This window comes from Cupressus sempervirens, chromosome 8, assembly GCF_028749045.1.
Source record: "Cupressus sempervirens isolate cs-2001-9-10 chromosome 8, ASM2874904v1, whole genome shotgun sequence".
In the NCBI taxonomy this organism is placed as follows: Eukaryota; Viridiplantae; Streptophyta; class Pinopsida; order Cupressales; family Cupressaceae; genus Cupressus; species Cupressus sempervirens.
This window is the reverse complement of record NC_143125.1, coordinates 373,617,309-373,635,223: the sequence shown is the minus strand read 5'-3', so window position 1 is coordinate 373,635,223 and position 17,915 is coordinate 373,617,309. Positions and strand designations below refer to the sequence as shown.

The window sequence follows — 17,915 nt, the reverse complement described above, 5'->3', positions numbered from 1 at the left end:
TATATAAAAGATCCAATGGCCAGTAGTAACTATTCATTATGAAGAGACACGATTGCAAATATTGACTAACTAATATAACTGATCCTAGGTGGATGGTATAATTAGTTAGCATTAATATTAGTTAGTCAATATTAGTATATAATGAATACTAGATCAATTCAATATAAGATCGATTGCCAACATAATTTCAAGAGAAATATAATCAGAATTCATCTTAGTTTCATATGGATGCATAAGGGTCAATTTAAGGTTGACGTCTGAAATAATAATGGAGAATATGTAGGTGTGTGAATGTATGTATATCAGTTCATCTGATATACATCCATTCACACACAGATGCAAACATTTTCTAGATTTAGTTCTGACCAAAGCTAACATATCATAACAAATAGGAATTGTAATAGTTACTAGGAAATTCCATTATAGGAAAGTACACTGTCTCCATCCCTGCACACAATGTTTCTGGTGACTGCATTTATATATTTTAGCTGTATCCTTATTCATTCAGCCAGAAAATTTTGAACCTGATTATCAACGCCATATCCATATGGGCAACTATGCCTATACATCATCTCTCTTAGTTACTAAGATAATTATATTATCTTTCTCTCCTTTTCCAATACCTTTCCCTTTTTAGCCCAACTTCTGGAACGAAGCATCATGTAATTTTTATAGCTTGACAGATTGTCATTTGTTTTTTGAACCTCTTGACCTCATCACACTACATTCAATTGTGCATCCTTAGCCTCACAATCCCATAACCTTTTGCTGCCACATCCTGAAGATTCATATGCATTTTCCTAAATTACTGACATGGAAATATTCTTTTCTTTGAGTGTGGTTACTTGTTCAATAAGTAATTCATGGAGATTCCAGAATTGAAGGAGTTCTCCATCCTTGCTTGTCAAGTATTCTTTGAAATCTTTCAATTCTTTCTTGATGATTTCCAAAACTGCCACCTTCTGCAATGTGGGTAGAGATCAATCTTTCGCCTTGCTTCATTGTATCTTTGTCAATATCCCTTAATCTTTGATCCATTGCTTTTATTTTTGTTTTTTCTTGATGTTTGGTTGTTCAATGCTTTTTTGGCCTTATTGCTTTGTTTACTTCTTTGTCAGGTTTGATCCATCCTCACATATGCAATAGCATATTTTTTAACATGTTTTTTGTATAGCAATCATAATTTCTTTAGTGCACTCATTCCGTCCAATCTGCATTCCTCCAAGTCTTTTAACTGTATTTCTCCCTCAAATAGCTAATTTTCAAGAAAATAGTTATTTCCAGGAAAGACACTATTTCCAAAAGAAAAGAATAAAAATCTAAAGGTCATGTTGTAGATGGCATGTTGTAGAGGTCATACCTCACTCAGTATTGTTTAGAAATTTGATATGATAACTCTTAGCTGTTTGGAAAGGTCTCAAACATATCTTCAGGTCAGTTTGAAAAAAGGAAACAAACAATTCACTGTTACAAGTGATACTATCTTCAGAGTTCTTCCACAAGCGAGCTATTAAAGACTTATATTTGCGAATACAGCAGTGGGATGCCTTCCATGCCAGCCTATCCGTCTAGCAAAATTATATGCATTTATCAACCACTTACTTATGTCACAGTTATAAGGCTGTTGAAAGAGAGAATAAAATTATAGTTCCCAAGGATACAATCAACGACTTGAGGATTTCCATCAGTTATTACTACTTCAGTTGCATCAGTACATGCTGCAACGGACAGCCCAGCTAAACCATATCCCGAACCAAGCTCCAGAACTCTTTTATTCCTGTAGAATAATTTTAAAGAATTCTTTAATAAACATGTTATTTATCCTTAATTCATTGAAACTTTTGTGCATTCAAGACTCAAAATGGCATAACAGAATAAAGATAAGTGAGCTTAATTTAAATAGGAAAAACTCAGTGAAAATTTAAATACTAAGCATCCATATTTGATACCTGAACATGTCACCATTCAAAATGCAAAAATATGTCATCACTTCCTCCGATGGCCAAAGACCTGCACATGCACATAACAAGATATGGTACAAAAGATAAAAAGTAGAACTGTACAGCTTTGCCATTTAAGAAGAATACATGGATAACTTTAAGGCAGTTAGATTTTATAAATTCTTTCAACAATGTATTATTCTATATCTAAGAAATGAGTACTATCTGAGCATTTAAATTTGTCATTTTCGTTAGATTTCATAAATTCTTTCGACAACGTATTATTCTATATCTAAGAAATGAGTACTATCTGAGCATTGAAATATGTCATTTTCGGGACAACTCAAACCAAAATAGTGTAGGGCCCGTTTGGTTGCTGGAATAGGAATAGGAAATTAAGAATAAGTTTTCTATTTTTTGTTTGGTGTGTCATTTGGAATAGAGAGTAGGAATACATATTCTCATTTTGACCCTAAAATGAGCTTATGTCCATTCCAAAAACTAGTTGTTATTGGAATAGCTATTCCTATTCCCAATATGCATTCATATTCTCAATTCCTATCCCTGCAACCAAACAGGCATACTAGAATCCTCTCTTCAAATTTGAATGGGAGGCTCCATGTGATTTATTCTACTCCTAAAATATAAAGCAACAAATAAGCTTGCTACTTGTACACACTACAATCTATCATTTACGGAATTTAATGAAAGTAAATAATTGAAAGAAAACTTGGCCTAAATTTGTCTTTGGGGTTTTGTATGAAAGCAAATAAATTGAAAGTAAACCTGACCAATATTTTTTGTTTATCTCAAAGCTCGAGCACAAGATTTTAAGGTTCTTTATTTTCCATGACGTTTTTGTATTTAAATAGCTAAACAATAACATGAACCAAAAACAAATGCTTTCCATTGATCAAAACAGAGACCAAAAAACTTGCATCGCAATAGAATTGATTTAACAAAGTCTACAACAACAGCAAGATATGTAGAACAAGATTAATGTAAGGACCATCCTATCCTTAAAATAAAATATAAAACATTTACAAAGTTATCCATCTCATTAGCACAATTTACAAGCCATTTTTTTTTACCAGATTGCTCAGGAGATTTTCATCTTCATGTTGTCCGCATAGGACTTAGTATTAATTAGCCAATCCAGGCTCTTCTGTCATGGGCCAACTAGTCAGTCTATCAGACTAATGCTTTATCTCATCGAGATAGGTACTTAAGCATTTTAAGTGGCCATCTTTGGTCATACCTCTACCCTGACGGGGTAGGCTAACAAGTGACCGAAATTTTGTACCTCCATCCGTCCGGGATGGGTACCCGATGAACAAATAAGCGGCCTTCTCAAGTCATATCTCTACCCATACGGGGTAGGCTAACAATAACAATTAAGTGACCTGGAATCTGTACCTTCATCTTACCAAGATGGGTTATTAATAATTATAGGGGACAGAAATAGACAATTCTCTGATTAGAGTCTTTCACCCTTCAGGCCAATTTGGGTCCGAGTGGCTTGCAAGAAATTACACAGTCTGCCCAAGACTGAGCCAAGGTTCTTTGCAAGGTTTATCATTACCAATAGATCCACACCTTGCCTTATTTATCAGGTGGCCTTTCCTAAACATCTACTATGACAACATAGTGTTCATTTTTCATGATGTAGATAAAATATATGCGAGCTTTACCTATGTGCATACATCTGATTTCCTTACTTTAATTGTTAGTATTCCAGTTTCCTCCTAAATTGTTAGCAAGGTTTCTTAATATTGTTTATTCCTTATTTATAGGTTCAATTATTACCAACAAGAGTCAATTTATTGGAACTGCTTCATCTTTTCTTTAAAGAATTATAAGTTTAAGAAGAATAATTAAATCAACAATCCAATCAGTCCCTTTAGTTACACATTCTTATCTTTGGTCATGATACACCAGAGTGTAAACACTAGCCTATAATTTTTTTTTAAATATTATGAGAAGAACAACTACTCAGCTTTAGAACAGTACTTCATTGGAAATCTTGACATAAAAATGGGAGTCTTTAATATCTAGCTGTCTATACTGTCCTTTTTGGGTTACTGATAACATAGGAGGTTATCCAATATAAGTATCACCATCATGGTACTCTTGTAGAATTAACTAAAAGGAGCAGCTCCTTCGGTAAATAGACTTCAAATGTAGTGATTTTGTTATATTAAGGCTAGACTGAAGCAAGTTTAACATTATCAACTGAGACAGTATTTCAAAAGTATGATATGTATTTAGAACCATAAGAGTTTCCAAAGAGCAGGGCACTCTTAGCCAACTACCAGTGATTGTCATTCTCTACAGGGATGATTACCAACATACACTTGCTCAGGTTGCAATTATCATAGTATTGACAAAACCACTTGTATCAACATAGGTTCTATCTAAAATAGTAAGTTATTTGCTAATTATACAGCAATCCCACTTATGCATCAATACATATATAATTGTATAAGTACAAATACCCATATATAATTGCCAAGGATCCTACTCAACCAGTAGTTTGGAGTTAGAGATTGGAGCCATCTCTTGATCCCCAATTTGGTGCTGATGAGTCGCTGATAGAGATTAGGGCTTTTTACAAGTATTCCACAGTGAGAAGTGCTCTTCATTTCACACTTGACCCACAGATGGAGGATTTGGTTTCACATCGGTATGGATTGGCTCCAATTTCATACCATCCATTATGGGATGGGTTAGCACCGTCTCTTGCAAACAGGATAGCATCTACAAGTTAGATCACTTGAAGTATCAACACGCTTGGGACGGTTTAGGAAAGGTTGGAGTTGGTGGTAGTGTTTCAGCCAACAATAATTGTTACCATCGTCTCAAAATCATTGGGTGTGAGTGTCAGTTGGATGGAAACTCAGGTGTTGACAGAGATAGTGTTTCAATTGGGATGAGTTCTGATGGGTTGTTACCTCCATCAGTGCCTACAGTTAGTTTTCAGATGATTTGGTTATCGATATCCATTATTTGGGTCTCGATGCTTGAGGAGCGAATTGTATGCGACAATGATATTACACAATTTCACCCTTGGGATCCAGGTGGACTTTGGTGTACATTTTTCTCTAGGATTGCTTGGGGACAAACAATCTTAGGGAGGGAGGACTTGTAATATCCCCATTTTTAGCAAGATCCTACAATCAGATTGGTCGGTTCATCATCGCGACCCTAGTGAGCTAAGAGTGGGATTTGAGGGTCTCACTTGTGAGGTTATAGGCTTTCCAACAGCCTATGATGAGTTTTGGCTCAATTTTGAGCAACTTCCTATTTCTAGTAAGTCAACAATTGGTTTTGATGAGCTCAGTTGAGTTAGAGGAGTTGAGTGATGCTCCAAGATTCTGATTTGGGCTCTTGGTAGGGAGCGTCTACATATAGTAAGTTGCGACATTTGGTTTGTTCTTTGTCTTTCTTCATCAAGATCACTTTGGTGTCGTCAAATTTCCATTTTGATGCTTCTTTAATCATTTTCGCAAGACAGGTAAATAATTATTATTATTCATCTAAATATCCTGAGGTTGCCATTTTTGCTGCTATTGTACTTTGGCTACCTTAGTGTCATAGCTCGTTGGAACCAAGTTGGAAAAAATTTAATATAGGTCACAAGAAACAGTGGCCTTGTGTGTGATAATGTTATGATATGCTTGAAAAGGTCATTTTAGGGAGCCAAAAGAAATTAATAAATTATATTATATGGCATGTTATAAAATGATATTTTGTTGGGGAAGCTTCTTAAGTGAAGTTGCATTTGGAAAACTTTGTGCCAGTGGGGGTTATAGATATGAGCTCATTTTGATGGAAAAGCGTCTGATTATCTTATATGCTTTGGTTGTCTTGGTGATATTTCTAAGGTTCTGATTTTAATGCCCTTGCTGAGGTAAAAGGGTTTGAGTTCTGGAAATTCGCTCTTGCAATTGTCTGCAAATTGCCACTGAGGTATGGCAATTTGTTTATGCTTCTCTACTATATATGCTGTGCCTGAGAAGCTATTTCATGTTGAAGTTATTAAGGATATTTAAGGGGTTTGTTGAAGCTGTGATTGGTTTGTTCATACCTGCAACTGTAATTAAGAGGCGTCTATATTAAGTGGGAGTTGTTGTGCACATCTGAAGCAGCATTTTGCTTGTTTGCAACCTGATGGAGCCCAAGTTTTCATAAAATTTAGGGTCTCCATTCAAAAAAAATGTTGGCGATTCATGCTTGAAATATAGTCATAAATGCTGAAAGAAAGCAATATTTCATGGATCTCAAAAGTGAGATAAGGATAACATTGATGGCAACTACTAAGACAAGGTTCCCATGGGTGATGATTATACTGAAGCATTCTTGAGAAGATATATGAAGCTTATTGAGCAATTTATAAAGAGATTATAATCGTTGCTATGACAATATTGTTATAATACTAGTTGATGGGTCAGTTTCTGTAGTTGAGGACAGATCCTTAGACGGAACGCTTGGCAGAAATGAATATTCATCAATCATTGCAGATGTGGATGAACCCTTCAAAGCCGCAAAGTAGTACCCACTAACAGCATCTCTGCACATGTATTTTCCTGAAAGGCATAAGTTGTCTGCCCATTGATTTCCACAAACTTTTGGACAATGGACTGCTTCATTTCTTGGTTTATATCAGAACGAGAAGCTGAATCTTTGATTCATACATTCTTGTGAACTTGATTCTATCTTATCCACCTGACAAAGAATTTCCACTTTCAGAGTTCCTAATCTTTCCCACGGATGTCTTTAGCATTTCATTTACTTCTAAAATTCTAAATGAATTCTCATCTAAAAGATAAATGCTTTCTTTACTGGTTGTTCTCTTATCCAGACAAAGATTCATGTCTAGACACTACCCCCAGTGCAAAGTTTTAAGCCCAACATGATTTGCACTCGTCTGACTAATAATATAATTGAGATTATGCACAGTAGAGTTACAAGGAAGGAGACTTGATATTGCAGGAGAATCATCCTCGGATTTTGAACTTCTTATTCTCAATAAGTACGGGACTTTTGCTCTTAAAGTCATAGCACTAGCTTGTGAAATTAAAAATATGTACTTGCAAATGAATTAAAAAGTGATGAAGAACACTAGAGTCTTCACAAGCCATACACTGTTCCTTATAGAAATGTGCAGAACTTGATCAATATGTTCAGATGCTGAGGTTAGGTCAGCTCAGTTTGCAGAGAAATATAGTCATGTTTTTGATGAATTAGAAGCAGATCCTGAAAAGCTATGGAGGATCTCCAGATTGTATACTTTTATGCAGACTACGTGAGCATATGCGGGAAGAGAAAATGAATGGAATTGAGTCCATCAATAGGAGTAACTCTGTTAAGTAAAATATGTATCGCAGGACCATGGTCTATCGTAGTAAATGATATCGATCTCGAGAAATATAAAGCACCGTGCCAGAACGAATAATAAATTTCTCGATGAGATGAATGTGCAAAGGTAGAGACGATTCTGAGCAATATCGGTCGTATTAAGCTTTTAATTCAGAAGTAGGAACTACTGTCCAAGCATAGACACGATGAAGCACGCCACAATTCGATTTGTATTTCAGGCCAGTTTGTATTATTTTTGGCAACAATCAGTTGTCGACATCCTTCAATATAGTGACTATAATATAAGAGGAGTTTGTATTCAAGCAATGACCACGCCAAATAGCTAAGTCATAATTTCCTCAGTCAAAGTAATGACGGGCACTACATTGTGATGAAAGCATGAGAAGCCGATTATCGATATTAGATGAAGATAGATAAATAGATAGATAAAATTTTAACGTCCACGAGGCTAAAAATAGCCTATGGGACAGCAAAACAACTCAAGCAGACTTAAGTAGCGCTGTTCGCCTCTTGTGTAGACTAATGATGAGCCCCCCCAATTGCTCAATGTACTCTTCGTTGAACAGATTATGCCAAGAACTGTCACATATAGTATCCGCAAACTTATCCCTGCTATCCTTGTAGGCCTCACATTCTAGAATAAAGTGTTGTTCAGTTTCCACTTTCCCAGAATTGCAAAATCTGAAAATTCTCTCTTCCCAAGCCTCCTTTGGCCTCTTCCAACGCCCGGTCTCACAACGAACTTGGTGAGAGTTGGTTCTCAGCTGAGCAATAAGAATTTTAGCTCTCCAAGAAATGTTGGCTCCTATGTACACTTTTTCGAGTTGATCACAAGTGGGGTTGAACTCATTTATATAATATAGTTTCTTCCTCCCAATCTCGCTTCCCCAATTTCTCTTGTAGAATTTCTCCATAACAAAGACCTTTATTTTTTTATTATTTGTGGGGCACATATTGAAATGAATATTCCATTTACTCATCCACTTGATGTTTTGTTGCATCCATGTCCTTTTTCGCTTACATAGTGTGTCCCTAAAGACAACTTTTGGTCATCTATCCTCTTCCATTTTTTCGATTCTTTTTAGATAGCTTGAAAGGCGAACCATAGCAAGTGTCTCGATAGGCGCAGCCCCCATTTCACTTAGCATGATGTCATATGGAACAGTGCTTTTAATTTTAAACTTGCTTGTAATCAAGTGCTTTTGGATTCCTTCGATTTGTTTCCATTGTGCTATAGTAGTGCTGCTGGCCCATAATTCACACCCATAAAGAACAACTGGCAGCACAAGAAGACCGAACAAGGTTTGAATAGTTTTCCAATCCCACAACTTCGCTTCACGGCACCTATTCTGAAGAGCGTAGAAAGCCTTCCATCCACCTAATGTCCTTTTATACCTACAGCTAGACCAGCTTAGTTTTTTGTTGAAATCGATGCCAAAGTATTTATATTCCGCAACTTCTTCGAGAACACTTCCATTGTAATAAAATTCATGTTGATGCTGTTTTTTATTATTAGAGAAAATCATAACCTTGGTTTTGCTGATATTGACCTGCATCCCCACCATTCTACAAAACCGCTCAAGAGAAGATAGATGGTCTTGCAAACCACAAGCAGATTTGGCAATTAAAATGAGGTCGTCCGCATATAGGAGTAGCTTTATAACAAATTCCCCTAGCTGAATGCCTTCACACTCTTGTGTATTTAACCACTCTTCCAGTTTGTCAATATATAAACCAAATAAAGTAGGGGATAAAGGGCAGCCCTGTTTGACCCCGATATCGCTCCTAAAACATTCTAAAATGCCATCTGAAGTTCTGATTTTGACTTTCACCTCTTCGTACATCCTATGAGCAGCAGCTCTGAGATGCCTAGGAATCCCCAATTCTTCCATCCTCAACCAAAGCTTGTCTCTCGGAATGGTATCAAAAGCCTTTTTGAAGTCAACAAAGCAACAAAAAACCTCTTCCTTTTTCTCCCACTCTTTTTCAATAATGTGTCTCAGAGTGACACAGTGATCCACTGTCGAGTGCTTTGGCCTAAAACCAGCTTGCCCTTTGGCACGTTTATGATTTTCTTCTGCCCATTTGCTGATCCTAGTTTCTATCATACTGCCAAAAAGTTTAGCAAAGAGGGGATTGATCATTATAGTCCTATAGTTGGAGGGATTGTTAACATCACCACTCTTAAAAAATGGTATTGCAAGGCTGATTGTCCAATCTTTCGGAAACCCTTCCTGGCAGATTTTGTTGAAGATTTCAGTGATGTGCGGTGCAAGAGTTTTCATACCCCACTTCAAATATTCAGCTTGAAGCACAACAAGGTCTTTTGCTTTGCCTCCACCCAACTTCTTAATCCCTGTCTCTATCTCTTGCACAGTAAAAATATTTGTGGTATCATTGACCAAAGGTGGCTGTCCAACTCCACCCTCTTGTTCATAAAGTTTCTTAGCATAATCAAACCATTGGGTGGCAGTAATATTATTTTCAGTTTGCTTCCTCCTTGGTTGGAGTTCTTTCCAAAAACGTTTGGGGTTATTTCTGCCCAAGAAAATTAGCTCCTCTCTCCTTGTGGACATAAAATCGATTTTTTTCTTCTTTAGGATCTGTTTGTAGGTCTTAATGTCAAGGTTAGTTTTATTTGACTCCCTTAGATTTCTCCTAGCCCTCTTGCATTCCTTATCAAACCATGCATTGGCTGGAAAACAATTAGTTTCAGATTTTCTATTTTTTGCTCTCTTGCATTTTGAAAGAGCCTTGTGAATCAGATTTGATAAATCATGACTATTAACACCATGCTTATACATAGGGTGTCCCATACAAAGTTCCTCAAGAGTAGCCCTGAAAGTGTTACTATTTTCTGAAGTTAACAAAATTCTGCCCTGAGAAGGTGGGTGTTGAGGGCCTTGGATTTTTGCCCCAATCCGTCTATCCTTTGCCCAATACAAATTTACGTACAGTGGTCTATGATCTGATTTGAGATCCCAAATGTGCTCTCCAATTTCAACTTCTTCAATATTGTTATACAAATGCTGCGAACAAATTACATAATCTACCACACTTGCCCCGTTGTATGTGTTGCAAGTGAAATTGCCCGACTTAGCCCATCTAGCCAAACCATTACAGATTATTAGATCAAATTTGCCACACAAAGTGATCAATTCTTCCCCAAAATGATTGCAGCCTTTAGCATCTTCGGATATTCTATCCCATGGATGATTTCTCTCTTCTGTGAGCCAAATAGGGTTATCATTTACTTCGGAGCTGAAAATACTTGCTTGCCAATTTGCTGTCCTAGCATTGAAATCTCCAACGAGAAGGACATCCCCACGTTGTGAAAAAACAGCAACATCTTTCTTTAACGTAGCATAAGGGTCATTGTGATCTAAACCACACTTTTTATAAATTTTAGATACTTGTGGAGCAAAGTAACAAGCTGCAATCCTGAGAAGAGTGTTATTTTCCACGATTTTGAGCCATATAAATTGTTTATTAGAATCAGTCTTTTCCAACTGAATGACACGACCTTCTTTTTCTTTTACTAGAACCATTATACCTCCATAACCTTTACCATTTCCCGCTGCCTCATTCCACACTGCCATCTTCCAGTAGCCTTCAAACAATGGGGTCTTACATCCCTCATGCTCATGTGTCTCTATGAGACAAATAATGTCTTTGCCTTCCGCAATAGGCCCTAACCCAAGCCCACGTCTCCACGGATAACCTCTGCAATTCCAACAAACTAAACTTAAGGACGCCTGGGTTAAGCTTGATTGCTATTTATTTTGATGCGAAAGACTCAAAGTTGAGTTATTATCGCTAGGTGTGATTATGGATCTTGTTGTATCGCTGCCTGTTAAGGTGTTTGTTGTTGCACCTTTGTTGCCTTCTTGCTGCCCTTCATTGTAGCGGTGGCCAAAATGAGCAATAACTGCTTTTCCCTTGAACATCCAAGCTCTTTTGCCTTCATTTCTAGCTGTTCTGATTTTTTCCATTTCCATCCTTCTTTCTACTTGCTGTCTCATAGTTAAATCCTCCTCTAAAACGAAGCGAGAACCCCACAAGAGCTGTTTTTTGTTAAGTAGATTTTGTTTGTCGCTAATGCTGAGCATGACTACCTTGATTGGCCTATTTCTCTCAGCGTGTGGTTTGCCAACCCTCCAAGCTTGGCAGATTTGTCCTTGCCACAACAGCACATCTTGTAGGAAATCCCTCGTTAGGTCAAGGGTATGTTCGCCTTCCCCATAGTCTTTTATCCCCTTGATAATTATATTGGATGCCCTAAGCTGCCTTTCCTTGACCTCTTTGTCTTGCGTGTTCACACGAATCTTTGCCTCTTCTCTTGCCATATCAGGGTGTTTGCTGTTTTTGTCCCAAGTTTTGGTGACTTCTGCAAAACTCCTTCTCTTCTCTTCACCATCTGCCTTTCCTAGCAAACTAGTGTGAAGAATCGTTTTCTCCTTATTATGAGATGACTCGGTATTTGCTGTGACCTTGTTTGTTTCCAATGTCACATTCAGGTTTTTCCATTCATCCTTCATATTCTGCCATTCAAGCTTCCCGGCTAAAAGTGTTTCTTGCAGCGTTGAGATTTGAGCTTTTAAAGTGTTGTTATCGTCTGCAAGAGTTTTATTTGCTGCAATTAGCACCTGTATATTGCGGTAACTTTCTTGCTCCTTAGCCTCTAGGAGCTCCAACCTCCTCTTGGCCCTCAAAAGTTCTTGCATATAAAGATCTGGGCACCAAGCGAGAGGTGTGGAGGTAGGGCTGTAACTGACAGACTCACCGAAGTTATTGCTACCATACAGATGACTGTCACCACTTAAGAAAATACATCAGTAATGATAAACTCAAAATATCGAGCCTATTAAAGACAGTAGTCACAAAAAAATCTGAGAAATCCACTAGTTTAGTGCGGACACAAGGGCAAATTGGAACCGATTCTGTTCATATACGTGATGTCCAGTATTTAGCCGGGATAACTATTTTCCAATTTCCGTTCGATACCTAATAACGTCATTGCCAAAATGGATAAAATAATTATTATTTAATTGCTATAGTACTCGGCTAACAAAGCCGATAAGTTTTTATACTCAAAAAGTGTGATTCATGTCATTTATTAACATTATACTAAAATTAAGATTTTATTAAAATATGTAAATTATTAACAAATAGAAATGATGTTTCATTTGAAAGGTCACATTATCATTATATCTAAACTATAAATTAGGGGTATGCTATTTGTAAACAAGATATATTCGAAAAAACAAATCATTCTCAAGAGAAAGTATTCTATTATTTGTTTGGAGGAATAAGGGACTAATAATATGACTTTGTAATATGAATTTTGTTGGGTGGATATTTTGCAACCAACGGTTTTGGGTAAAATTTAGTCGCAAAATAAGATGACCATCCATAGCGTGTAAGACAAAGTCTCTCCTACATTAAAGGGAAGACTCCCCCCTCTCACCATTCTTTGGATCAACTCAAGGTAAGCAAGAAGTTGAGAGATTTTGTAACGGGTGTTACCAATATTTTTTCCTCTTAGCTTTCAAGAAAGAATCCACTTACCCGTGGAGCGAGTAATGGACAAGATGAAATCTTTAACTACACTTTTATCTAATAGTTGGAAACAGTGATACTGATAAACTAACACTAACTCAAAGGCTAGCTGAAAGCATACCAGTTTGGCCCTAAGTCTGGTCTTACTTCTATATGGAAACGCTTTACAATTAGTGCACAAAGACTCCTAAGAGTAAAAAATAAATTAACTATTTTGCGAATTAAGAAAGAAGTATGAGCTACAGACAAAGCTTTTAGCTATATATTTCTACAATTGCTCCTAGTCAAAGCTCTGACTCCAATTGCTTCTTAACTCTTTTATATTCAATTACTAAGAACGCAAGATAACATGAATCAAAGATCTTAGACGAATTATAGACAAAGCTCTTTTGTATTCACTTTTATCTCAAAATAGTGCTACACAAACAAAGTTCTGCTGACACAATTTCTCCAGAGCTCTCTTGCATACAATAAAAGATAAAAGATGATTTTACAATGAGGGGGCACTCCTTTATATACGCACAGGAGTTGAGAAAAAGATGGAGGAAAAAGTGAGAGCATCTCAACCAACTTTGACCTAGTCTAACTAAAAGAGAAATTATAAGGTTACATGCAACTGCACATGCAACTCTCATTAGATCTTTTCATACAAATGTAACTCCCATTACATGTAATTACATTTTTTCATGTAATGCATCCTCTTAGACCTCTAAACAAAAATAAAAACAAAAACAACAATCTTAAAGATTGTTTTTCAATGCCTTGAATTTGATAATGACATCATGCACTGCGGGAAGATCAGCAATTTCCATTATCTTTGATATGGCATTGATCCTCACTGCATCTGCATATGCTGATTGTACAACCTTAGATTTTGTTGCGAGAGAATCTAACAAGTGCTTTGTTGAGGATTTATACAAGACAAACTTGTTTATTGTGTGTGAACCAAAATCTTTAGAATCCACATCAGCACTGATCCTGATTGTATATTCTGAACTTACCCTTTCAATTGCAATGAGATTACCATGTTCATCAGAACCTAGCATCCCATTTGTTCCAAATCACAAGTAACAGTTGTTTCAACTACTTGATAATCTACAAGGGATACCTGCAACTTTGTAATCAACTTCCTCGATGTTTCTTCTTTGTAGCCAATAAGTCCTTGAAATCTAAAGAATATTTCACATGACGGAAGAATGTCACATGAGACTAAGGCATCTAGATCAAATTTTGCCATCTCATCTCAATCATTGAAGATTTCCTTCAAATCATCCGCTTCTCGAGTCAAAGAAGAGATCAAGTTTCGCTCTATTTCATTCATCTCTTTGACACGCCTAAGAACTGCAAATGTCTTCATGATGGCTCGAACTCCTTCAAAGATGATTTCCCCTATCCAAGACTTGTCGCTTCAATCAGCTTTCTCTCCTTGGATGTCTAAGACATAACAATTGCACTCTGAGAAGATTGTTACCAAATGACTTCGTTCAAGCGAGAAACCTCCTGTTTGAGTTGAATTTTCTTCTCCGATAGCTCATGATTGTTTTTTGATACATTAGCTAATGCATCTTGAGCATCTCGTAAACAACTCAGATGTGATTGTTTCCCGATTTCAACCTTAATAAATTTGTAATCAGAACAAGTAAGTTCCTCAACAGGTTTGTCCACCAAGGGTTCAGCAACTTCAACAAATTTGGTTTTATTCGAATCGACCAAAATCCTTGAAACAATTTTATCTTTCAAATATTTGGATTTGGTTTTCTTGACAGGGAGATTATCCGAAGGTACAACCACTTCTCTTCTCTTTGTTGTTATTCTGCTCAACCATGCAAGCAAGCTGAAACTTTCATCTGCAGAAGCAGGTACAGTGGAGACCATCAGAATTGATCCAAATTGAATCTTCGTCATCACTAAGCAAGATTCAATCTACACCGCTGCAGGCATAGGAGCATGATGAGAAGACTTCGTCATGAAAAGCTCAAAACCCGTCAAAGATGTATCAAGTTGGGAAACTTGACCACTTGTAGAGTTGGAAAATCCTCAAACACATTTGTCAAATGCTCATATTGTTCATTTGTGAGGATGAGAGGAGCAACAAAAGAAATAGGAAGAGCCATTGTATTGACTTCCAAGACTGGAATAGAAGGTGTGAAAACAGTAGAGAATGAATCCACATTATCATCTACTTCATCTAGAAAAGGTGTTTCATGTATAGATGGTGCACAAGTTTGTGCAGGCCTTGGGGGAGATATGATCATGACTTCCCCTTCTTCATCTGATTCTATCTCCAGTTCCTCCTCTGATTTTTCCTCTGATTCTTGAACTAGTTCAAAGATCTGAGATGACTTAGATCATTTTCCACCATTTAATTTGAATTTGAGAGAATCCTTAACATCAGAAGAGGAGGCACCATCTTTCCCTATAATTTCCAATTGTGAATTCCTTCCAGGAGGGCCAAAGCTTCCACAATCCAAACTCATCTTAGGATTTACTCTTTTAAGGCCTTTATTTTTCAGTCATTGTTGGTATTTACTAAAATGGTTTGAAATCTATCCAAGATAGATGTACCTTCTTTTTGTTGCCATTAGATAGGAAAAGGGCACCTCTTATCAAAACTGGCTTGATGAAACTTTGGATTAAGGATGTTGCCATCATCTTCAACTTGAAAATCTAAAGGAATCTCCAGCATGTTAAGATCGATTATCTGCTGCAAGGTTAATCTACAATAGTCCATCTTCATGATATCCAGCTCCGTTCTCATATCAATCCAGACATCCTCAATGCGATGAACATGTGTGAATGCCCTTTTCATTTGAGAATTCATTTCTCAATAATCAAAGTTGAATCAAGCTTTGAACTTGTTCAAAGTAATCAACTGCAACTCTACTTCCATATTCTTAGCTTTGTGCACAAAGTTGATTGAATAGTTACCAATCGCCAAGGGTTTGGCTAAAGTAATACTGAAACAAGGCCTATGCATAATATGTTGATCACTCTGCACTTCGATGAGCTGTCTGGCTAGCTCCATCAAGATGATTCTATTTGTAGCATACCTAGGTAAGGTATAGGATTCGCCTTTAAAATACCCAACTCTCAAATATGTAAAAGTTAGAAATTGAATGAAAATACAACTGTATTGATTCACCTTTTCCCATGCTGCATTAGATACTCTCTTGATGAATAACTGTCTATTGGATAAGCACCGGAAATGCCCAAAGAAAGCATCTTGGACTCTTCTGTAATGGAATTTACTATTAGCCAAAGTGATCTGGTCATAGTAATCCCAAATTGGAATCTAAAGACAATCTTCTTTAGTTGAGAGACCAGAGAAAGATCCTATGGCAGCAGCAATGTAGATGAGGTAAGAATTCATGTAAAAGGGCATAGAAGTTCCTATGTTGAGCAATTGTTGGCAAAGTGCAGTGCTAATCAACTCTCCACAAAAGATGTGTTCTCTGTTTTCCATGATTTGGAAGATGAACTTATACATCCATGGCTCAAAATCACTAGAATCTTTGAGATCACAAACTCTATTGAATAGAATGATGAGGTCTTTGTACTCTTGTCTAAAGTTAGACTGATGAATGGTCTTTGGCCATCTTGAGAAGTTATTCATTTTATCGTCTAACCAGTATTGGTTAACATATTTCTAACAACCACCTTTCTTCTCATTCCAACTTGATAAAGATGATTCTTTGGTTAGATCAACACATTCTATTTTATGTGGTACCTTGAAGATCTGCTCAATGGCCTCTGGATCAAGGCTAATGACAATCTTATCGTCAGTGTCCTTGATAGACTTTGATTTTGGACTGAAGCGTCTTGCACACCCAAGAACAAAATCAAGTTTCATGGCAGCCATAGGAAATGTAGACACCAAATGAATGTGACTTCTTTTGATGCGTTTCATCTCATGGCAAACTGCAGTTTCAACTCTCTATAGAAAATCAGCCACATCCACATGACCGGATATGACTGATGATAGAGTTGCATGAGCCAACTCTTTATCGAATTGATATTTCATCTTGCCTTTGGATTTGGATTTTGACGGTGAGGGCATCTCTTGCATTTGTGCTGCAACACAAAAATTTCAAAATATAAACACATCATCAAAGGGAACCGCCATACGAGTTGATTTGCGATCAGCAACAAAAATTCGAAAATGGGTTGGAGAGTTCGTAGATCCGATGAAATGATCTCAAAAAGAAATCATATGCAAATGCAGTGAATGAAGATGAAATGTGAATGGAAACGAAATACGTGTTATGAAGGTGGTAAATGGAGGATGGAATGAAATGAAATGAAATGAAATGAAATGAAAATGTGTAAAGGTGGAACATATGGAAATGCGTGCGAATGAAGATTGTTGATTTTCAAATGTGACTTAGGATCTTCAAGACATTATTGCATGAAAAATGATATGCAAGAGTAACATGTAACAAGGGATGAAGGATGAGATGTAATATGAAGGTGGATGGAGGATGGGCTTTTTCATGTAAGTGCAAATGGAAGATGAGGTGCGACACATGGAAACATGTATTTACTCATGAAGGCGCAAATGCATATGGAGAATTGGCAATGGAAAATGGAAGAGAGACAATGAACTTTATAGTCATCTTTGGGGAAAAGGTGAAGTCAAAGTACATGGAAGATAAAAATAATATCTTTTGACTTTTCAAAAAGTGAATAATAGTCAAAAACAGAGTTTTGAGATGCAATTACACGTAAGGCTTTTTGTGTAATCCTGTTGTGCGAGTTAAAGCGGAAAGTGAGATGAGTGAAAATGGAGGTGGAAAATGGGATTACATGCATGTGCAGATGGTGAATGAGATGAAAAACATGTAATCGCATTTGTCGGATAAGATGTGAAGTGTTAGGACATAGAAAATGGAAGTGAAATATGGTGATGTTTTCACATGAAGTGAAACAAAAATAAGTTCTTGGGAAAGAACTTGTAACTTATCCAAAGTAGAGAAAACTGGAAAGCAAGTACACAAAACACAAAATCTCAAAAGAAAAACGTAGCTTTGGAAAATGACT

The 17,915-nt window shown here is 36.8% G+C and overlaps 1 protein-coding gene across 8 annotated transcripts in view; it reads right to left on the bottom strand.

The window, feature by feature from the left end:
* Positions 1-17,915, bottom strand: part of LOC149542864 (S-adenosyl-L-methionine-dependent methyltransferases superfamily protein) — a 196,125-nt gene that overhangs the window by 95,527 nt on the left and 82,683 nt on the right. For 4 of the 8 annotated variants that reach the window (XM_089797777.1, XM_089797778.1, XM_089797779.1 and 1 more), the window contains 2 exons: positions 1,950-2,010; positions 1,662-1,777 (listed from right to left, as the gene is read on the bottom strand). In XM_089797777.1, coding sequence (XP_089653903.1) covers positions 1,662-1,777; positions 1,950-2,010 — 177 coding nt within the window. Of the gene's footprint in view, positions 1-1,602; positions 1,778-1,949; positions 2,011-17,915 lie in introns of all 8 variants that reach the window. The other 4 variants (XR_016355540.1, XR_016355541.1, XM_089797782.1 and 1 more) reach the window with 2 other exon arrangements.